Raw genomic sequence first — 22,365 nt, 5'->3', positions numbered from 1 at the left:
TGACATACATATTGGATTCAGATTTTTGGAAGGTTTACAATATTTTTTGCTGTAGATTTTTATAAGGTTTACATACATAACACAGTTTTTTTATCTTTAGTAGCTTGCTGAAATTCTTCATTTTAGCCTGAAGAGATTCTTCACGTTTTAGATATGTCAGTACAAATGAACTGAGTGATAGAGAACTCTGTTTTCTGTAAGCATATTTTGAAAGTTGGGTGGAATGTGAAGCGCATGTGTTTCCCTATAACCAGTTTTGTTTTCTTTAAGTAGCTCTGCTTCCTTTTTTTTTCCCTTAAAAGCAACTCTTTTTCCTATAACCAATTTTGTTTTCTTGAAATTAATTATGATTGCTCGAGCTGCTGAAATATACGAGGCATTAAAAGTAGTTCTAAACTCTATCTTGGTATTGGATTGATACAAGCTTGTTTGTTCAAGGACCTGTGAGAGGAATGAGCCATGTACAGAAACCTCCAGTCCACACTTTTACATGCATTAATTATGTTTCTTATTTCTCTTCTCCCTACTTCTCGTCGGCGTCACCTGATTTCTCCCATTAATGTGGCTTGGTGAGCAACAACTACATTATTGTGCCTTAGTGATTCTATGTTGTTACTTTCTTTGATGCACCTGTTCTGAAATCTGAAAGCAGGTTTCTATTTCCATCTGAATCTGTTATGATCTCTTTAATGAACCTGTTATATGAATTATGGGGATTGCTGGTCAAGGAGCAAAAGTTTTGGATCTTTTGATGTATACATTTTTTTTCTTTCTACATTTACATATCTAACACCTGAACTTTCATATGAACATACATATCACTTTGCACAACTCGTAGAGTTGAAAAGAGGAGATCATGCTCTCCAAGAAAAGATGTATACATTTTTTTTCTTTCTACAATTGCCACACATTTTTCTTGGTCTACTTTCATCTCATAGCAATGACAATGAAACATTGTAGATTTGAAGCGATGTATTTTTTTATTACAATAATGAATATATTTGATTCCTTTCCCGTGGATGTAGGTCAGCATGACCGAACCACGTTAAATCCTTTGTTCTTATGTGGTTATTCAATTTGTTTCTTTTAGGCTCCGTAATTCGAAATTCATACTTGTATTGATGAATTTTCGTTTCAGAAGTTTCAAAAATGTAGCTGTTACTGTTCTTTTAAACAGTTTTAACAAACAGGGGCAACATGGTCATTTCTCCAAAAATAGCTGCCCCACAACTGTTTTCATACAGCTGCACCAAACAGATAGTCAGTTTCCCCGCAGCCGCTTCCCTGCAGCAGCTTCCTGGGGCAGCGTAGCTGCAGCTGAAAAGCTGGGAAGCTGCAGCTGCGCCAAACAGAGCCTAAGGGAAACCAACCTTAGACGAAAGCTGGTGAAGATATCATTTAAACTTGCTTAGGATTAAATTTTTTTTTTAATGATAGATATAATATACATCTAATTTATTATTTATATATTTTCATTTTAAAAAATTTAAAATATATTTATATATTAATTAAATTTGAGCTGAGCTGACCTTTGGCTTTCCTTTTCATTAGAATAAAAGATGGTAGGTGGTATTTTATTTTGCTTTATTCAAAATTTAATTTGAAATAAGATTTAATAGATGTTAATAAATATTTTTAAAAATAGGAAAAATATTTAAATCTTTTTTAAATGATTTTGAAAATTAATTGATTTATTTGTTAAACTAACCATTAAAAATAAATTATACGCCACCTCATAATTTTTGAAAGTAAAGGAAAAGAAGTCCTAAAAAAGCTCTAAATTAAGTGAGGATTTAAAAATTTGTTATGTTTATTATTATAAAAACTCATAATTAAAATTTGATTATTATATTATTACAATAAATTTTAATTATTAAATTAAATTTAATTTAAAATTTATTTTAAACTATGCTAATTAATAAATAAATTTTCACAAAACTAAATTATTAAAAAATTGTATTAAAGTAATTACTGATCAAACTATTAATTAATATTTATTAATTATTAAAAATTAATTATATTAATTAAAAATGTACTATTAATAAATCTTAATTTTAAAATGTATTTTTTTAAAATATTTATTAAAAAATTACATATAAATTTATCTAGACATATTTAATTTAATAATATATTAATTAAAAGTGAATTATTAATCAATTAAGCTAATAAAATTAACTTGAATAATAAAACTAAATTAAAACAACAATCCCATCCCCCTTCGCCTCTGCCCTCCCCTTCTACCGGTTCGCCCCAATGCCCAAAACATCGCCTTCGTGACCGAATCAGTAAAATCCGGTCTATGAGATCTGCAGCTTCATTTTGTCCAAACTGACCGTCTGGCAGAACTTCGGTCGAATCCAATTCCCTTCTCGTTTTCGTTGCCTTCGGTTCATTCTCTCCAGCTTGTTAGCTTGTTTCGCTCTTGAAGGTGAAAAATTTACTTTTTGATATTTTTATTGCCATAATTTTGATCCCTGAACGTTGCAAATTTTGATTTTTCTTCTCATTTTATTTTCAAACCCTAGACTTCGAATCACTCTGGTCATGCAGACTGTATCGATTTTGTTATAATTTTGGCTACTTAGCTCTGCTTGTTTTTGAAGAATATTTGCGGGGGAGGATTAGGCGATGAGTTTCTTCCGAGGCATCACTGCGTTCTCGAGGCTCCGGTCTCGCCTTGTAAGGACTTGTAATCTTTGGGGCGGTGTTCTAATTTCTGTTTTTTTATGCGCTGAGGTGAACTAATGTGTGTTTTTTTCTTTTTTTAATCTTTGTTTTCGAATGTTGTTCCTCAGATTCAGAGTTCTAATTCGTTGGGCTCTGTACGAGGGCTTCAGCTGCAGAGTTCTGATCAGGTGAATTTCAATCTTGGTATTTTGATTTTTGTGAATGTTACTCTAATTTGATAAATGATTTCGGCAATTTCTGATGCCATGTCCCTTATCCTTTTTTATTTGGATCTTCGTGGAATCACTTTTGTGTTACTATAAAATTACGACCATAGAGTTCCTTTGCCATGCATTATTATTATTATTATTATTATTCTTGATTTTTTGTTTATCTGTTGATCTTTCTCTTCTTCTTCTTCTTCTGAAAATTGTTTAGTTTCTGTCATGTATTTGTTTTAATGGGGTTTATTGTGCAGGATCTGCGTTCTCAACTAGTGGAGCTGATACCCGAACAGCAAGTATGTTTTTTTTTTAATTTTCTTAAACTAGTTAAATTTCTCATTATTTTTTCTTTGAAATTTTAATTTCCATTCTAACAGGATTTCAAAAGCCTGGTGGTTTTTTTTTTAATTTTTTATTTTTATGAATTTTGAATGATAATACGGAGTTGATCTGTTCATTATGAGTAACATTTTGAATTTTTCTCCACTCAAGTTATGGAATTGCACTTTACCTCTTCTTCAAAAGAAAAAAAAAATCCCCTTTAAAATTTACTTCCAGACTTGCTAGTTGGTATGAACTGGTTAATTGTTCAAAAGTTGTTTTTGAAGTGCTCATTGTAGTCTAAATTTTGTATTACTTTTTTTGTCCAGGAACGGTTGAAAAAACTAAAAGCTGATCATGCTAAAACTCAACTTGGGAACATCACGGTTGATATGGTAAACATTAATAATGTTGTTTTGCAGTAGGTTTGCAATTTTTGTTGGCGTTTTCTTGGAAATTACAAAGCAATTCAGCATGATTGGTTTCTTACAGGTGATCGGTGGAATGCGAGGAATGACTGGTTTGCTATGGGAAACATCATTACTAGATCCAGAAGAGGTGGACTTCTGTCAACTCTCTTTCACACATGTTGTCTTTTTTCATAGAGATTAATGCATACATTTACATAGAAATTTCACCAATAAATATGAATTCGAAGGTTACCTTGGGTTTCTTAAAAACTTCTTTGATAAAAAACTCCATTGAAAGCAGCCTTATTATGAATATCTTTCAGGGTATTCGCTTTAGGGGGCTTTCTATTCCTGAATGTCAACAGCTGTTGCCTGCTGCACGTCCTGGAGGAGAGCCATTACCCGAAGGTCTCTTTTGGCTTCTTTTGACTGGGAAGGTGATTATTTCTCTGTATTTTATGTATGTTTCAACTCATGGTTTGAAATGTTGATTTTTATCACCTGAAATGCCGCTCATTATAGTCATAATATTTGTTTTTATTAGTTTAGATGAGGCTAAAGAATTGTGCCTTGTCAATCTACAAGAAATATTCTCGACTTTTTATAGTTAGAACATTGCTGCCAGAAAATTATATCCCTTGCTGAGAGCAGTGAATTTCGCCTACTTAAAAAACTGTTTTTCTTTAACTAATGTCTATGATCTAGAGCTGACAGCAGCATGGGTCGCTTTTGTTCCCATATAAAGAACTAATGGGTATTATTTTGACACTGAATTTTTTCATGCCCTGCCATCCATTGTCTTTGTTCTTAAGCTAAACTCTAAAACTTTAGGATAGTTACAATGCACAAGTTGATATTCATAAGAAAAATTATCTTCAATGTCACATGTTATCTCTTTCAGCAATAAAATAAAAAGAAAAAAATATTATTTTGTACATTAAATCCCAAGTGTATTCCAAATCCCTTCTACTATTTGGTTGATTTTTTGGTTACAAAACACTTGGACAAATTGCTCTAAAGGTTTTCTTTGGTTCTGTAGTGGCGTTTTGCCTTCCAAGGTAATGACAAGGGTTCAAGCCCATCTAATAATTAAAAAAAAGAAAATGGCCCTTTAAGATGAGCAGAAGAATCATAGTTGTGTAACACCATTGTAATATATTTACCAGCATTAAGAATTCTGTGTGACAACCCTAAAACCTATGATATGAATGTATCAATTGTAGGCCCCAATATATTTCTTTTAACTGCAGAGGAGGTCTATTTATGCAATGATTCAGAAACATAATGACTATTTTTTTTATAGAATGTAAACCGCTAGTTTGCTTAATTTTTTAAACTGCAGCATCAAATCTCGTTTCTATATGTTAATCATAGGGCTTATAAAAACATAAAACTGACAGATAATCCATGTGATTTAGCTTGATGCATAACTTATGAGGACGATTTGCAGACAGGGTACATCACTTTTGTGCATGCAGAGGGAAGTTTGTCACACTTTTTTAATATTAAAGGTGGTTATTACGGCCGATTTGGTTATATTTCTGCCTTATATTTTGTTGCTCGACCTTCTAAAAATGATGGGGTACTTGTGGATAATCAATGTATGCCCTAGTTTTCTCAATCAATGAAGATTGATCCGGTTTTCTGACTTGATTAGGGGTATCCTATTAAATTTTGTTAATGCCCCTTTTCATTCCATAAATAGTATCATGATAGAGAGGGTGAGTATTTATAAAGGGAAGATACATTAGAATACCAAAGGGTGAGAATGAGAGAGAAGAAAAGAGATGAGGAATTTTAGGGGGCAACGAGCGAGAACAGACTAAGGAAAAGAAATAAAGTGAATGGAACAGAGAAAGTGAGAGGAATAGGGAGAAACATTTGAAAAAGGTTAGGAATGTAGATTCTATATTTATAAAGAAGCTAATGTTTGGACATAGGACAACATATTGCATAATTCACAGGTTGGTTTAGCTTAAAGCTTAGTGAGGAGAAGAGCAAGAGATTTAAAAGTAGCGAGTGTGATAATACTATGCACCCATTATTATTTCTTATCCCCGTGATGTGGAAGTCTACCATACAAATGATAATAGCTCACTATATTGAACATTAGTTGTTTTCCGTAACAAATTATAAAAAAATGTTTCAAACATGGCCCAAGAGAAGGGGAGATAGAGATTAAGGGAGAGCAGAGAAGTTTAATCCTTCATAACTTTTTTATTGCAATATCACTACAATGCACTATATTAATAAGAGGACACTATATTTAGCATATCATAAAACATAAAATAATACAATGCTTAATAAATTATGTCATAAGTGTATCATCGGATAGAGAGAATAGACATAAGGAGGTATGAAGAAAATGAGCTGCGCATTGATAGGATCATGGGAAATTTTTATAATATAATCACTGAAATGGAATTAAAAAAGATCACATTGTTAATGATTTGTCAACCACACTTGTTGTCACGTCTCCAATGAAACAAGCAAACAAAATGACAATCACTATTAATTGTCACTTTCGTACCATATTGTTGTACTGGTCACCTAATGGCACAGGACACTAGGATACTCATGTTAGTTAATAATGGCCTTTAATTGTTCCCAACTTGATCAACCAAGCTAACATGTAGGCTTTCTGATGGGATAACTCCTTACCCAATAACTTTACTTGGTCAACCATATATTACCACTGTACTTATCAACATATTCTCATTACAGTAGGTATTGTGGTTTGAAATTGCACAATTGTTTTTAGGCATTTTTTTCAATATATGAGGCATAAGCCTTGAGCTATTTCTCTACTCTCTCATACCTACTAGTTTCAAAATCTTCTCAATCTTCATCCTCATTTTTAATTTCAATCATTTACCTCTTTAATCAATAAAAAGATTAATTAAAAATATCTACAGTAAGGATGCTAATGAAGAACCCCTCCCTCCCCACCCCCCAACACACGTAAACGCACACACCCAACATTCGCATAGCCTTGAATCCTGGACCTCTTGGTTGAATGATAAGGCTCTCAACCACACATACTTTCTTATTGAATTATGTTTGTTTTATTCTTTCATAAAATTGCTAACTAGTTGTGATGGTGGTATAACTTCTTTTTTTGTTTTCCATAATTCACTCCTTATTTGATGACATATTATTACAAACTAATGAATTTTCATAATTTTTCAAAATTTCCTTCATGAAATGTTTATCTTTTAATCTCTTATAGTATCTTATATAAACTCATAATTTTATTCCTATGGTAGTCAAGTGATTTCTTTTTATTGTATGAATTTGGTTGTATGTACTTTGATTTCGCGTACTTTGATGATCGACTTGTATGATCGAGTATTTTGATTGAAAATATTTGTAATTTAGGATTCCCATATCCAAATTGAATTTGCACTCTGCTAATTTTAGAAAAAATCATAATTATCATGTTCTATAGATTGAAAAAAAAAAAGCCTATAAATTTTAAAAGTTACTAGTGGAACATTTCACTATGGTATCTTTGGTTTTTTTTAATAAATAAATATTTTTTTATTTATAAAAACTACAAGTTGGAGATCAATTTTTGCCCAATAAGTTGATTTACAAATCAATTTAGTTATATAATAGTTTAAACGAAACTCGATGGTTGATTTTTTTTCTACTTATTGTATTGAGCATTTATATAATTTCCAAGCGCATGCAAATATCAATTAAGCTGAAAATTTCATTTCTTCTCTCATCTCTATTTAAAATTTGTTCTATAAAATTCTTTGCCTCTTCAAGGGTTGCAAATGAACATAGCACAACCGAGCTCTTTTTTTTTGAAGCTTGTTCAGGCTCGACTTGAGCTAGAATCGAGTTCTTAGAATTGTGTTCGAGCTCGAGCTCGATTTTGAGAATTATGTTGGTGCTCAAACTTGGGCTTGATTTGAATTTAATTTGTTTAGTGTAGTTCCGAAGCTTTTAAATGTTAATATTCACGACCTTCTTAATGAAGCTACATGTTATCTATCCAAATGATACTTATCGAGCCTATAAAACTCAGTCAGTTAAACTAGTTATCAAGCCTTAACAAGCTTATAAACAAACAGTTTTTTGAACTCCAAAATAATAAGACTTGGGCATGTGGAATCATAATGCATTACCAAGGAAAGATCTATTTTATCGAACAGGATGTTGTTGAAAATTTGAGCAATGAGACAATTGATACGGGAAAAGATGAAGACTTCCAGTAGGATTGTCTACTTGCAACTAGCAAGGAAGAGACGCCACCAGTTTCAATGGACCCTGATATAGACATTCTAGCTGAGGTAACAATCGCTTCTTTAGAAGGTAGTGACTCTGAGGTAACAGTCAACCTAGCAAATTCTGAGATTATGGTGCCTCAAACTAGCATCTTGCAGATGGTGAGAGGTAGATCAGTAGGAATAACCTTGGATGTCTACAAGGGTTATGAGTTTGAGGAGCTGACAACATATATTTGTCTACCCCGAATAAGTAAGATGCAGATTTTCAGATGTATAGACCCCCTTCTGAGTTGCCTTAACGGAAGCAGGTCCAACATGTGAGAAATGAGCTCATTATGTGCCATATCTAGAACATTACATGGAGAAATTTGGAGGCTACTTTCAGGTCTGCAGGAGACACCTCTTCAGATGTTCAAAAGGGAGAGATGAACCCCAACTTTATAGTGGGCCCAAGGAGCTTGATATAGATAAAAATTCTACAATGGAATCCAGGTCTTATCTGTGGGGAGGGGGTCTCTTCTGAAGAGGTGTCAGTGAAAGTGGTGCAACTTGCCATAGATTTCATTCCTGAATTGAGTTCTCCTCACATACTTATTGCTCAACCACCGCATGCTAGGCACGAGAATTGGAATGAGAAGATTTCAAATGGAAGGACTCGAGTGTTACATTGCGGGGAACCACCTCTATATGCAACTTTTACTCAAGATGTGCCAAAAGAGGATGACTACCTATTATACTAAAATGTGTTGTGGAATAACAACACTAATATGATCGACCTACCAGAGGACTTACCACGGTACCATGAGAACCAGAAGCTTCGACATGTGAGATCGAGGCTCCCCCAACCTCGGGAGACTGACGCGGGGCTCATGGGTAACCAATTGGGCGCAGGCCTAGCCAAGCTCGCCACTGGTCCTCTTGGAGGGGGGCCCCACAACCCCCTTCTTTCTCCTCTTTCCTTTCTTCTCCCTTCCCTTTCTTTCCTTCCTTCCTCATCCTTTATTCCTTCTTATGCCTTTTCCTAATTTAAATCATTTTCTAACAGATTAATTCCTAATTTTATTCTCTTTCCTTAATTTAAATCTTTTCATAAAATATAAAATTTGATTTTTAATCTCCTTTCCTATTTTAAAAGTCTTTCCTAAAATCTGAAATATGACTTTTATTCTTCTTCTTATTTTAAATGTTTCCTTAGATAGGTTATGTCTCTTTATAAATGGGATAATATGGGCTTTGAGTTAAGGGTCTGTTTTATAAAGTTTGAATTCAGTTTTGTCTAAGTATTTTCCACTTAAAGGCTGCATACAATGTCTAGGTAGTGCTTCGGCTGTCCCTTGTCCGAGGTGGAGATCGTCTCCGCGGGTTCGGGTGGTGCTTTGGCTGTAGTTCGACCCCGCCGAGATATTTATATCTTCGTCCATCCTCCTGACTGTTGTCCTACTTCTTCCACAGTAGCCCCACCTCTCCGGCCTTCACCGCAGCCGCCAATCCAACCTCTGACTACGTTTCTGCACCTCTCCAACTGTAGTTTGACACCGTTACCATTGCCACCCTTGCTGCCACACCCAGAACAACAAGGATCTACTGTTTTCCACAGTTTCAAGCACCCACATCGCCTTATCCTCTCTCGTCCTCGCTGCCCTCACTGTCCAAACCCTCCATTTTCGTTGTCGTAGCACGAAACGCCTTTGTTTTGTTATTTTCCTGTTGTCTGGAAGCCCCAAACAACACCGACTATTGTTTTGACTGCCGCCCCAAACTGTCTTGCTATTCCAGTGACTGTACATCCCTCTTGCCACCTCCCTACAGCCGCAACCCTCATTCCTCAACCACCAACTGCCGTCCAACATCTTTTGTCCTTGTCGTTCCCCACGAACACCTTTTATTGTTTATGTTGTCATATTTGTTTGTCGTCTATTTTCTGTTTTCCGATATCATGTTTTTAATATGTTCGAAATTTAGAAATAATATTTGTGTTTCCGTTGTGATTTGAGTTAACTCCGGTATCATTTAGCCAATGCAGTCCTCCATGATTCGAGTTTTTACCGAGCTCTTTCTCTAATCTTATCCATAAAAAGGACATCATCAATGAAACCATATGCCATGGTACATCCTCCTGTAAATGTTTAGTAAGAGCATCCATAACTAAAGCAAAAAGATGTGGGCTTAATTCCGATCCTTGATGTAATCCAACTGAAATAGGAAAATATTTAGACATTTTTCGTTCTGTTCGAACAGAAGTAATAACTCTATTATACATATCTTTAATTACTTGAATATAAGTCATATCAACACCTTTCTTTTCTAGAACTATCTAAAGGATATCTCTAGGAATCTTATCGTAAGCTTTTTCTAAATCAATAAAAATTATATGTAGATCCTCCTTATTCTCTTTGAACTTCTCTATCAAACCTCTTAATAAATGTATAGCTTTCATAGTAGACCTGCTTGACATAAATCCAAATTGATTATGAGAAATCTTTGTAATACGCCTTATTCTATGCTCAATTACCATCTCGCATAATTTTAAAGTATGACACATTGACGTAATTCCTTTATAATTTGCACACTATTATGGATTTTCTTTATTCTTAAAAATGTGGACCAAAATACTCTTCCTCCACTTTCAGGTAACTTTTTAGTTTTTTTAAATAATATTAAAGACTTTAGCAAGCCGAGAAACTCACAAATCATCTATATTTTTCCACACTTTAATTGAAAAATCATCAGGTCCTACAGACTTTCCATCATTAGTTTTCTTTAAAGCCTCACAAACTTCTTGTTTATTAATGCGATGATAAATATGAAACATTTTATTATTATTAACGATATTAAGACCACTAAGATTGATTTTATTTTCAGAAACTTCATTGAAAAGTTGATCAAAATAACTCACTCACCTATGTTGAATATCTTTGTCTAAGAAAATCACTTTTTGATTTTCATTTTTAATACACTTTACTTGAGTTAAATCTTTACTCTTATTTTTCTTTGTTTTGCTAGTTTATACGTATATTTTTCACTCTCTTTAGTTTTTATTCTATTATAAATATCACCAAAAATAGAGTTTTTAACGTCACAAATTGTTCTTTTAGAGTTCCTACAGGTCGTTTTATATTATTCCCATTTCTCTAAGTTTTTTTGTTTAAACCAATTTTTATAACATGACTTCTTATATTTTATTTTTTCTTGCACATTATTATTTCACCACCAACTATTTTTATTTATAAAGTTTTTTCTTTTGATTCCCCATGTACATCTTTGCCATTTGTTTCATAGTGTTAATTACTTTATCCCATGGAATTTATTTTTTCTTGAACATCCCAAATCATGAAATCTTAAAGTTTACTAATAAAAATAGTTTTATTTGTGTCTTTTAGGTGCCATCATCTAATTTTGTGACAATGATTTCTAGTATTCTTTATTTTACAATTCTTCATCTTAAAATTCAGAACTAATAATCGATGTTGGGCATTTAAATTCTCACTTGGAATGACCTTATAATCTTTACATTCTCGACGATTTTTTTCTTCTCATAAAAAAATAATCAAATTTTGTTTTATTGGATTCATTCTTTTAAGTATTAATATGCTTATTTATTTTTTTGAATAAAGTATTAGCAATAATAGAATCATACACTAAAACAAAATTTAATATGACTCTACTTTCTTTATTAATCACTCCAAAACCGTAGCCACCATGAATATTTCTAAAATCTTCTACCATTCTACCGACATGTCCATTTAAATCTCCTCCAATAAAAGTTCTTTCTTCAAGTGGTATCATTTGTATTAATTCTTCTAGGTCATTTTAAAAATTTTCTTTGGAACCTATATTTAAACCTATTTGAGGAGCATAAACACTTTTAATATTAAAAATCTTAGTATCAACAACAATTTTAAGGGCTATAATTCTATCTCCAATTTTATTAATTTTTATAAATTTTATTAATTTTTATAACATTGTATTTCAAATTTTTATCTATAATTACACTTACAGCATTTTTAGTACGATTCTTACATGAATACCAAAGTTTAAATTTAAGCTATCAATCTCTTTTGCCTTTTCTCCAACCCATTTTTCTCGAACAATCAAAGTTGAGCAGAAGAAAAAATAGCTTTGTCAAAACACAAAATCACTCGAACAAAATACTAGTAGGTTTACTCTAAATTCTCCACTTACTAATTATGTTTGAATAAATAATTGCCCAACAAGTCCAAAACCACGAACATAAATAAACTCATCAACCAATTAATCTCTATCAAACAATCCCTAAAACGAACATACCTTCAAGAAAAAAATTAAGCAGATAAATCAATATAAAAAAAAAGCAAAATAGTATCGAAATGATTAAACCCTAAACTGATATCACAAAATTCAGCAGAAGATAAAATACTTCAAAACTTAACGCAAGTCAAATTTCTCAAAGGTGGGGAGATTGCAAATTGCAGCACAAAGATCCCCGCTTGTAGTAGAGAATAAACCCAAAATGAAACTCCCTCGCATAGGAGAAGAATAGAGACTGAGAGGGTTGGAATACTTTTCTTGATAATCTACTTCATCGATCTAACCGAAATGAAATTCACTCGCAGAAGAGTATTAGACGGATCGCAACAGAGAGAAGAGAAACACCTCACAGGCTTAATAGAGAAGATTCTGGAGGCCTCACTTATTGCAGAGAGAAGAATTTGAGGCAGAACTCTAGCAGAACGAGATATAGGCTCTGATTATAGTTGTGTAAGGTTGTAATCGATCCGAGTTGAGCCGATTATGCAGTAAATTGGATTTGGCTTGGTACAATTATAAATTATTCATGTTCGGCTTGAGCTTGTGTCGAGCTTTCACATGTTGTTCAAGTTTGACATGTTTAAATTTTTCAATACTTGAATTTAATTTGTTTATGAAAAATGAACGAGTATTTAAATGAGTTAAAAATTCAAATGAGTATTTTGATTTTCATGTAAAATTTTCAATAAATAATTTTACAAATCTAAATAAATGAATAATTTAATAAATCAGATACGAAAATGAACTAACCCTCATGTTTTCATCTATTGTCTATAATATATATTTTCTCGCAGTGATGCATTCTAAGATATAGAAGCAACATGAAAACAAGAGCAAAAAAAAGTCGGAGGAACTTGTACTATTAAATTACTCTTAATGCAAAATCTTTCATCAATTGATATAATGATATATTAATATTAAATATATAATTAAATAAATTATAGCTAATCAAATTTTATTTAAAAAATATATCATATATAATACGAGCTATAATCGAGATTAATATTAAATATTTAACATGTTATTTTTCGAACAATAAACGAGTTTGTTCATGAAATGAACAAGTTTGACTATGATCATGTTTAGTTCGTTTAACCTTTGAGCTTTTAAAAATGTTCAAGCTTATTTATTTACTAATTTGAACAAACATGATATAGTATTAATCGAGTTGAGTTCTATTTGTTCATTGAGTGCATTATTCATTTACAATCCCAAGACTGTCTCAAAAAAATTTCATTACGCTGCTACTCGCTTTTATAGTTTAGTCCCTTGAATTAGCCCTCAATTTATTCTAAATTCAAAGAAATTCGCATAATAGAATCAAATTTATGGTTGTATGACATCCACCGCCTCCCGAGCGAGAATTGAGAAACAATGACCTTAATTTATCTGTGAGAAAAAAAATAATTTAATAACGTTTTAAAAACAATTTATGTTTCCATTGATATAAATATATTAATTTTATTTAAAGATTAATATAATAAACACTAAATTAAAATTTTTATATTTCAAAGATTATGTAGAGAAATTTAAAAGTTTAATTTTAATTTTTAATTATAAAATAATCTATATCATTTATTTTATAATTATATTTTTTTAATTTCATACACAAACATATCTTATATTATTATGTTACTTTTAATTTTATTTTAGATAAATTTTAAGTAAAAATGAATCCAAAAATCTAATTAAATCATACTATTAATAATTATTTTTAATATGATTATCATTTAAGCTTTACGAAAGTTGTACATAAAAAGTTATTAAATAATATTATCAAATTAAATAATAAAAATGTTAAGATTAATTTAATTAATTTATTTTAGAATTATTAATTATTAATTCAATCAAATTTAATATAAATGATCTTTAAAATGAGCTTTATTCGTGCTTTTTCACGGGTATTAAATTAACTTATGAGCACTAATTTGATCTTTAATCGAGCTTCTTGACAAGCCTTTCGAGCTTCAATCGAGTATGTTTGCGAGCTTTTAATAATACTGCCCATGAATATAATGAGTTGAAGGACTTTTCATGCTTGTTCATTTGACTATCGAGTATTTATAAAACTGTTCAATCTTGTTTGTTACCTAATCAAATAAATATAAATGAGCTCTTATCAAGCTGAACTATGAGTAGCTTGTCGGACGCTCGGTTTGTTTGTTGCCCTAGTCTTATCTTTTGCATTATAAATGAAGCTCATATCTAGCCTTTTTTTTTGTTGCATAGACCATTTTTAAAACATAAACTAGGGTTTATTAATTATTGTAACAGTGAAGTAAAATATGTCACTTAAAACAATCTTTCTCACTTCTTTACGTTCATGTTTCTTGATCCTAACATAATTTCATTGTGTAGAGGTGAATATCCCCAAAAGCTTGTGTTACTTCTAGGATGCCTTGTAAAGCTAAGTATGTTATAGCAATTCTATCAGCTGCAGGGATGATGAGTTATTTCTTAGAGAACTTCATCGAAATTAATATTCAATTATGACTGTAAATAATTTGCTGATCTTCTTTCTTTTACTCAAAACATTCCTATGTTAAGATAGCTCTTTTAAGTTTTCCAAGGATTGACTCAATGAAATGTGTGGCACATGGAGTTCAATATATGTTTTTTCTTTTTCATCAATTTTTTTCTTAGTTTTATAAGCACGTGTAATGTTAGTAACAATTTGGACCATTAGATGTTCTCGAATCTTCTCTATAACTCTATCAAGTGTTTTGAAATTGTATTCTATAACCTTCATTTGATTTTATGCTTCAATAAACTTTAAAAGATAGTGCCATAGGAATTATTTATAAAAATATTGATTAAATTTCTATTTTTAATATTCGATACCATCTTACATGATTATGACTTAATTTTGGGACCAATCTGTCTTGATTTTCTCTAAGACCTTTTCATTGTTATTCAGTTTCTTCATCAATATATGGAATGAGATTTAAGGCCCCAACTAGTTTAATAGACACCCATAGAACAAATCACGTTGATATAAGATGGGAATGTTCTCACATTAAATACTGCATTATCAAAGAAGCTTTAATGTCCATACGAACACACTTGTGAGTCTCTCTTGCATTTTGTGCAAATATTCGATGGGCTTTCTAGCATCATCATTCTTGTCATTTTTTACATTCATCAAATATTGATTTATAGGCTCCATTGCACCTCTGTTGGACATTTGTATTAAAGCAAAAGAAGAATCTTAAAATGCTTTGACATGGATCCTTTATTCATATAACTATGATTTTTTTTTTACTTCAGGTATTTTGGTACCTGGTACAACATTCTTATGAAAACTATAAAAATATTTTTTCATTTTTTTCACCACTTTTAATCAGTTTTTCATCACAGCCTTTGAAATAAATGAAAGTCTTCTTATTCTTTTTAATTTGCACTTGACTTTATACTTTCATGCTAGATCTTTTCCATTAAACTTTTTTAAGGATCTCTAACCATTTAAAAATAACCCTAAATTGAAAAACTCATTCAGTTTAGAGAAAATCACATTCAAAGTAGAGAAGAGGAAATATAGATAATCAAATAAAACATAAACAATACATAATGAAAGAAAAAAAATGCATAAACACGCGTACACACAAAAAGAGAAGTGGCAATGGAGGAATGACAGTAACAGTGATGATGTAGCGGAATGGAGAAGGGTTACTTCATCATGAGTCTGCAAGTCATGATGCTGTACTGTTCTTCATGTATTCTTAATTTGGTTTAGGCATAAACAAGGAAGAAAATAACAAATTTTTTGTTTTATTTGTTTATAAATTAAAATTTTAAAAGAATCTAGGCTCCAATTTCTTATGCTTTTGATGCCTAAAAAATGCACTTAGGTGGGCCTCACCCCCATTGAGGCTTATGCCTCTTCTGGCAAATGTGAGGCATAAGCCTCATTAATTTTGAGAGGCATAAGCCTCATTGATTTTTTCTCAAAATTATGCTTAGCGCCTCATTGATTGGCTCTCCTTCATTACTCTCTTTCTCGTTGTTTGAGATAATGAAAAAAGAAAGGTTCATAAGGGCATCATTTATATCCTTACCATTTTTTTTTCTTTTATTGAAGCTATTTAAGTGGACATTTCTTGATGTATTTTGGTGTTTGTATTTTATTAGGTTGGATGCTTGAAATGGATTGATGTTAACCGTGCATACATTATTAAACAGAGTAATGTGTCGCCCTTCTATTAGAATTTAGAAATTTGCCATCTTGATTTACTTAAGCCATTTTTGTTGGGTGGCTATTTTCTTAACTTGGCCTAGATATTAACTTGGCCTAGATATTCGTAAGCCAACTGGTTAAAAGTTTAATTTTTGTCCTTTATTGGAGCTGTTTAGTGCTGAATCACATCACAGTAGACTTCTTAGTATGGCTTAAAAATTATAAACCTAGTTCAGCTAAAGTAATTTTCAGAAATACAATTTAATTGGTTGAGGTAGGATTGATGGTAAAGGCATATGATTTAAAGGCGTAGAGCAAAAGCTAACTTGGCTAGCAGTTACAAAGAATGGCTTCCAAAATAAGAGTTAAAACACTCACAAATAAAGAATGAACGGAGAAAAAGGCTTCACAATGCCGACCCTCAAGTTGTTGTGATGAGGTTAAAGATTCTGTTCTTTTAATTTTTAAATTATAGATGTTGCAATTTGTGGCTCATTTTATGTCCTTTCATAGTTTTTGATCAATTTTCTTCAGATATATGACATGGATCATCAGGTCATGCTGCTTGATATCATTATTCTGATTTGTAGTACATGTTCACTTTCAGGTGCCAAGTAAAGAGCAAGTTGATGCCCTATCTAAGGAGTTGCATATCCGCTCTACTGTTCCAGGTTTTCAAATTTAATCATTTTTTGTTCATTTTATTGTGTCTATTTACTGAATTTCTAGACATCAGTTCAGGATTGAACATGTATTTATGTTTTGGTGCAACTAATCATGGTCTGAGGGAGATATAAGTATATATGTAAATAGACATTGTCAATGGTCTGGCTTGCTTGGTCAAGACATTTTACTGATGAAAAATTGTATTATAAGGAAAACATAGTATATTTGTGGGGAAGCAGTCGAAGTATTGTTTATCGTAGTGCATATCTGTTTCACCATCCATGCGATTTTATTATTGGTTTGTGTTTAAGGAGAGAGGTTCGAAAGCTGAAGAAACCATGTGTCTCATTTCTCTAATTTTTCAATGTTTGAACTCTTGATTTTAGGTGAAAAAGTGGAAATAATACTATGTTACTTTGTTGTAAATAAGAATAAATTAAGGATAACCACCTTTTCTTTTTTTCTAGATTTTGTTGATGGAGCATGAATACATGCATAGGTGCTCAAGGGTATAATTGTAATATTCTTTTATTTTTCCTTTTTTGCAGATCATGTTTACAAAGCCATTGATGCCCTCCCACTCTCTGCTCATCCAATGACTCAATTTACAACTGGTGTTATGGCTCTTCAGGTTGGGCACCTTTTCAGAAGCAGATATTGCAACTTGTATCGTACCTGTGGTATTCATTTTCCTGAAGCATTTGCTTGTTCATTTCAGGTTCAGAGTCAATTCCAGAAGGCATATGAAAATGGAATTTCTAAAGCAAAGTGAGACTTTTTTCTTTATTTGTTAACTGCTGATTGATGGCGATATTTTGATGTAGCAGCTGAGTTGCTTTGCAGGTTTTGGGAGCCTACGTACGAAGATTCTCTGAATTTAATTGCTCAGCTTCCTGTTGTGGCATCTTATATATATCGGAGGTAATTTTGCAAGTTAGGGAAGGAATAATTCTGTCGGTTTAATTTAAAATTTACGATCTTTCAAGGTTCATCAATACTGAAATGCATGCTACATGAAACCTTATTCCAGATTTCTTGTTAAGCATGAAACTGATTTTGTTGTGAATAGAATGTGTGCTTATGGATACCTTTTCTTGATATCATTTGTTGCTTATTTATTGTATCTTGAAGGGTATATAAAAATGGGCTAGCCATATCTGCTGACAATTCTCTGGATTATGGTGCAAATTTCTCTCGCATGCTTGGATTTGATGATCCAAAAATGCAGGAGTTGATGAGGCTTTATGTCACTATCCACAGGTTGGTAACAGAACATGTTTTTTTTTTTACAAAAATTTTGTGTGTGCAATTTTACAATTTATTAAACGTTCATTTTGTTGAAATGACCTTGCCAAAGATTTAATTTCAAATATTTTTTTTACAGTGATCATGAAGGGGGAAATGTGAGTGCTCACACTGCTCACCTGGTAAGTGCTTTGCAGTTTTTAGTTTTTGATGGCAATTATTCGTATCATAATTTGAAAAGAGTGCCATAAACTGTCAAGGATAAAGCTTGCATTAGCAGGATCATATAAATTAGTGCCTTTTGTTTAATCACGTAGCATATGAATGTGTTTGGATAATAGTTTGTTTTGCCAATTCACTTGTCCATTACTAACATGGATAACTTTGTGCGTCATTCTCTGTGCTGAAAATGTAAAAGAAAACCTTTATACTCAATGTTCTACTTTATTTAGGTTGCAAGTGCACTTTCTGATCCTTACCTTTCCTTCGGAGCTGCACTCAATGGGCTCGCTGGACCTCTTCATGGATTGGCTAATCAGGTAGTTATGTTTTCTGCTGTGAAACCTATGGTGTAATGTTTTGTAGATTTTTGGTTTTTTTTTTTTTTTTTTTTTTTTTTTTTCTCATGGATTTGCAGTAATTAAATTTCTTTCTTTCTGCCCATAAATAGATACTCTGGGTAATGTGATCATTATATGGCAGGGATCTTGATATTAAAGCTTTCTAGGTGAAATATATGGCCATTTAATCACTACTAATTTCGCCAAATAATTTGAGATGCATATTTTGTGATATTTAGAGAAATTTTCTTGAAACAAAAATTATTTCTAACCTCAAGTGAAACATTTCACACTAGAACACATAATTTAGGGATGGCACAAAGTTGGTTTATAGAAACGTTTGTGCTCGGAATGTTTTTCTGGCTGTTTTTTCAAATTCTTTTGGAAAACTTTCAACCATAGATCTTTACTTTAATCATCAATTACTATACTCCCAACCATTAAATGTTTGCTGTTAGAAACAATTTTCTGTTAAACTATATGGAATTCATATTTAGTGATATAAACAAAATTTTCCTAATACAAAAATTATGTCCGAACTTATTGAGACCCGTTTCACTGGCACACATTAACTGGAGAAAAGTGTGATACTCATGATTTAATTATTGTTGCATATTTTTTTTTTCCTTTGGGTTGATCACCTCTTCTGTGCTTCAATTGTCAGGAAGTACTTCTGTGGATCAAATCTGTTGTTGAAGAGTGTGGTGAAAACATAACAACTGAGCAGTTGAAGGAGTACGTTTGGAAAACATTAAAAAGTGGAAAGGTCAGGCATTTTACTGTTCGGTATAACACTATGACTTGACTTTGTGCTTGCCATGTATTTTTACTTCTACTGAAGTATTTGCAACTGGTGGCATGCAATGAAAACCATACTTGCACACTAAAATTTGATGATTGCGTTAAGGCCTCTAAAAATAGTATGAGTCTACAAGATTTTTTATAATCTTTTTGGATTAAAACATTTGTTCTTCAAATATAAAGGAAGGATATTGATAAATTATTTTAAGTAATTGTATAAATTAAATATTTTATTTTGCTATCTTAATATAATCTCATTTTTTGGCGTGATCTATCCATGGTGTGTCTAGGCTATGGTTTGGATTGCTTTAAATTATAATGGATGTTGGTTGAAAGAATCATTAAAGTGGATTTATTTTGAAAAGACATCTGGTTGTAGATTTGATCGTCATTTTTGAACTTTACCTTACAATCAAATGCTCAAAGGGTCCACTACTTGTCTTGTCATGTATGATCTCCTGGTGGCTACCCATTGCCTTGAATATGTGGACATAATATTCACGTGTGGTCTAGGAAGTATGTTTCACCTTTATAATGACACCGATTTACAGTACTTAGACGGTGTGTGGTGATCAGGAGTGGGGTCAAGTGTTGTAGGACAAAAAGGAGGGTGAAATGAAGATGAAGGCTAAGAAATTCAGTTGCTTGGCAGTTGAATATGAAGACTACATGTCAGCTACAAGTAGTGGGAGGGATGTCTGCGTCATTCTCGAGGAGAGGAAAGGGTTTTCATTTTTCATTGGAATCTCTTTTATTCTCGTAATATGATGACAAATGAGGAACATTGGGAGTAGCAAAAAATGTTATAGTATCCAACCAAGTCAATTTTATATACATTATCATTGTCTTCTTAGCAACCCTGAATGGGCAACTGACTTTAGGCTTCCTCTTTTTCTAACAACCTTGAGGAAATCTCTATTTTTAGCTTAATGCACACTAAATGACCTTTGAAAATAGTAGCATTGATGAACTTCTTAGTCTACTTCAGATAGTTGGCATTCGTTAGGGTAAATTTCTTCGTCTGCTCATGTTGGGTTAGAATCTCTCTATATCTAGCTTTTGCATCAGTAATATGCTCAATACTCGAAAATAACAACACTAACGTTGACGGTGTGAGAGGATTTAACCCGTATACAATATCAACCGAACTATGGTTTTTTGACTGACTAGCATACCAATTATAAGCAAACTCGACTTGTGGAAGAATTAAGTCTCGATCTTTAATGTTTTTTTCTAAAAAACATCTAATAGGATACTCCAAACTCTGATTTAACACTTTTGTTTGCCCATTTGTTTGGTGGTGCCTTGTTGAATTAAACTGTTTCTTGGGACCTAGCTTGCCCCTTAAAGTCCTCCAAAAATGTCTAAAAATTTTCATATTCTGGTTAGAAATGATGGTCCAGGGTACGTCGTAAATATGCACATCACATGGAAATATAAATATGCAATATGTGTAACATCCATTGTCTTCGACAGAGTAAAAAATGTGTCGCCTTGAAAAAGTGATTAAGAACCACCATAACACACAGTGATGTCCATGCTCACATCAAGGCACAGTGACTTTGGTACAGGAAGGAGGCTCTTGGGTCTTGGCTAATTAATAGATCTTGTACTATCAAACATACCTCTTCACATAAGTTCTCTTTTACTATGGAAAGATACTTGTGCTTATCAAAATGTCTGGCAATCCCTCTATTGTGGTGTTATTGCAAAATACTCTCTTACTGAACTCTTAGGATTGCATAGTCTATTCAGGTAGAATAAGTTGTTTATTTTCTGGAACTGCTCATACAATCTATCTTGATATCAAACCCTAATTTCCTGAAAATCTTAATTAGTGATATACAAAGCTTTCAACATTTCAAATCCAATGATTTTGTTGTATAGTGGTAAACAACAAAAGTGATTATTGAAGACGCCAATTACTTTATTCTGCTTTTTCAGTGGAATGAAGATAAGAACTCTCGAATGGCATGTTTACTTAAGGTTGAACATTCGGTCACGTTGGATAAATCGTTTTTTGAATATAATAAACCAATTACAATCGAAATCCAAAATTCAAAAAATGAAACCAATAAAAATATTGATAAAATTGAAGCAATAGTACCAATAAAATTCAGTTTAAATAGCTCGGTTATGAACAAAATAAAACTCTATTAGTTGGAATTAAGTTATAAACAAACATATTACATGTTTTACATGTATAATATCAATTTAATTTTATGAAACCTCCATTTAATTTTGAATTTTTTATTTTCTTAGTTTGTTAAATTAAATTAAAATTACATCCGAAATGAAAATCTAAAACCAAATATTAGGGTTTTGAAATCCAAAAACCAAAATGCATTTTTGAAACTGAACCGAATCAACCAAATATTTGTTTTGATCCGATTTTGATTAATTAATGCACGTGATATGTCTACGCATTAGCTTACTCTGATTAACCTCAAGGCTTCATGATAAGTGTAAAGGATGAACTCATTTGCAAGTAAATTTTTTACTACAATAGTTAAAAGCTGTCATAATGACAATTTTTTTTTGTTATAGGTAGAGTATTTTCTCTAGAAATAATTTATGTTCACTAAATGATGCAATTGAGTTTTGGCTCAACACAATTCAAATCCCTACATTAGAAGTGCAATTCAAATTTTCATATTGAAGACATCACACTCAGCGTTAGACACCTTATTAAAATTTGAAAGAGTTAGGGCTAAGGTTTGAGTAATTTGTTTCTTCAAAACTTCAATGTTGCCCTGCACATTATTTAACAAA

The 22,365-nt window shown here is 32.0% G+C and overlaps 1 protein-coding gene across 2 annotated transcripts in view; it reads left to right on the top strand.

The window, feature by feature from the left end:
* The first annotated feature begins 2,223 nt into the window (after positions 1 to 2,223).
* Positions 2,224 to 22,365, top strand: part of LOC110032156 (citrate synthase, mitochondrial) — a 28,769-nt gene continuing 8,627 nt past the window's right edge. The window contains exons 1-15 of one of the 2 annotated variants that reach the window (XM_020735685.1): positions 2,224 to 2,428; positions 2,604 to 2,679; positions 2,796 to 2,855; positions 3,146 to 3,187; positions 3,542 to 3,607; positions 3,705 to 3,770; positions 3,946 to 4,059; positions 16,929 to 16,992; positions 17,536 to 17,618; positions 17,706 to 17,755; positions 17,831 to 17,908; positions 18,119 to 18,247; positions 18,372 to 18,414; positions 18,685 to 18,771; positions 19,457 to 19,558. In XM_020735685.1, the coding sequence (XP_020591344.1) occupies positions 2,629 to 2,679; positions 2,796 to 2,855; positions 3,146 to 3,187; positions 3,542 to 3,607; positions 3,705 to 3,770; positions 3,946 to 4,059; positions 16,929 to 16,992; positions 17,536 to 17,618; positions 17,706 to 17,755; positions 17,831 to 17,908; positions 18,119 to 18,247; positions 18,372 to 18,414; positions 18,685 to 18,771; positions 19,457 to 19,558 (1,035 nt within the window). In that variant the 5' untranslated portion in view covers positions 2,224 to 2,428; positions 2,604 to 2,628. Of the gene's footprint in view, positions 2,429 to 2,585; positions 2,680 to 2,795; positions 2,856 to 3,145; positions 3,188 to 3,541; positions 3,608 to 3,704; positions 3,771 to 3,945; positions 4,060 to 16,928; positions 16,993 to 17,535; positions 17,619 to 17,705; positions 17,756 to 17,830; positions 17,909 to 18,118; positions 18,248 to 18,371; positions 18,415 to 18,684; positions 18,772 to 19,456; positions 19,559 to 22,365 lie in introns of both variants that reach the window. The other variant, XM_020735695.1, reaches the window with a different exon arrangement.

The sequence above is a fragment of the Phalaenopsis equestris genome, unplaced genomic scaffold (assembly GCF_001263595.1).
Source record: "Phalaenopsis equestris unplaced genomic scaffold, ASM126359v1 Scaffold000002, whole genome shotgun sequence".
NCBI lineage: Eukaryota > Viridiplantae > Streptophyta > Magnoliopsida > Asparagales > Orchidaceae > Phalaenopsis > Phalaenopsis equestris.
This window is presented reverse-complemented; position numbering and strand designations above follow the sequence as displayed.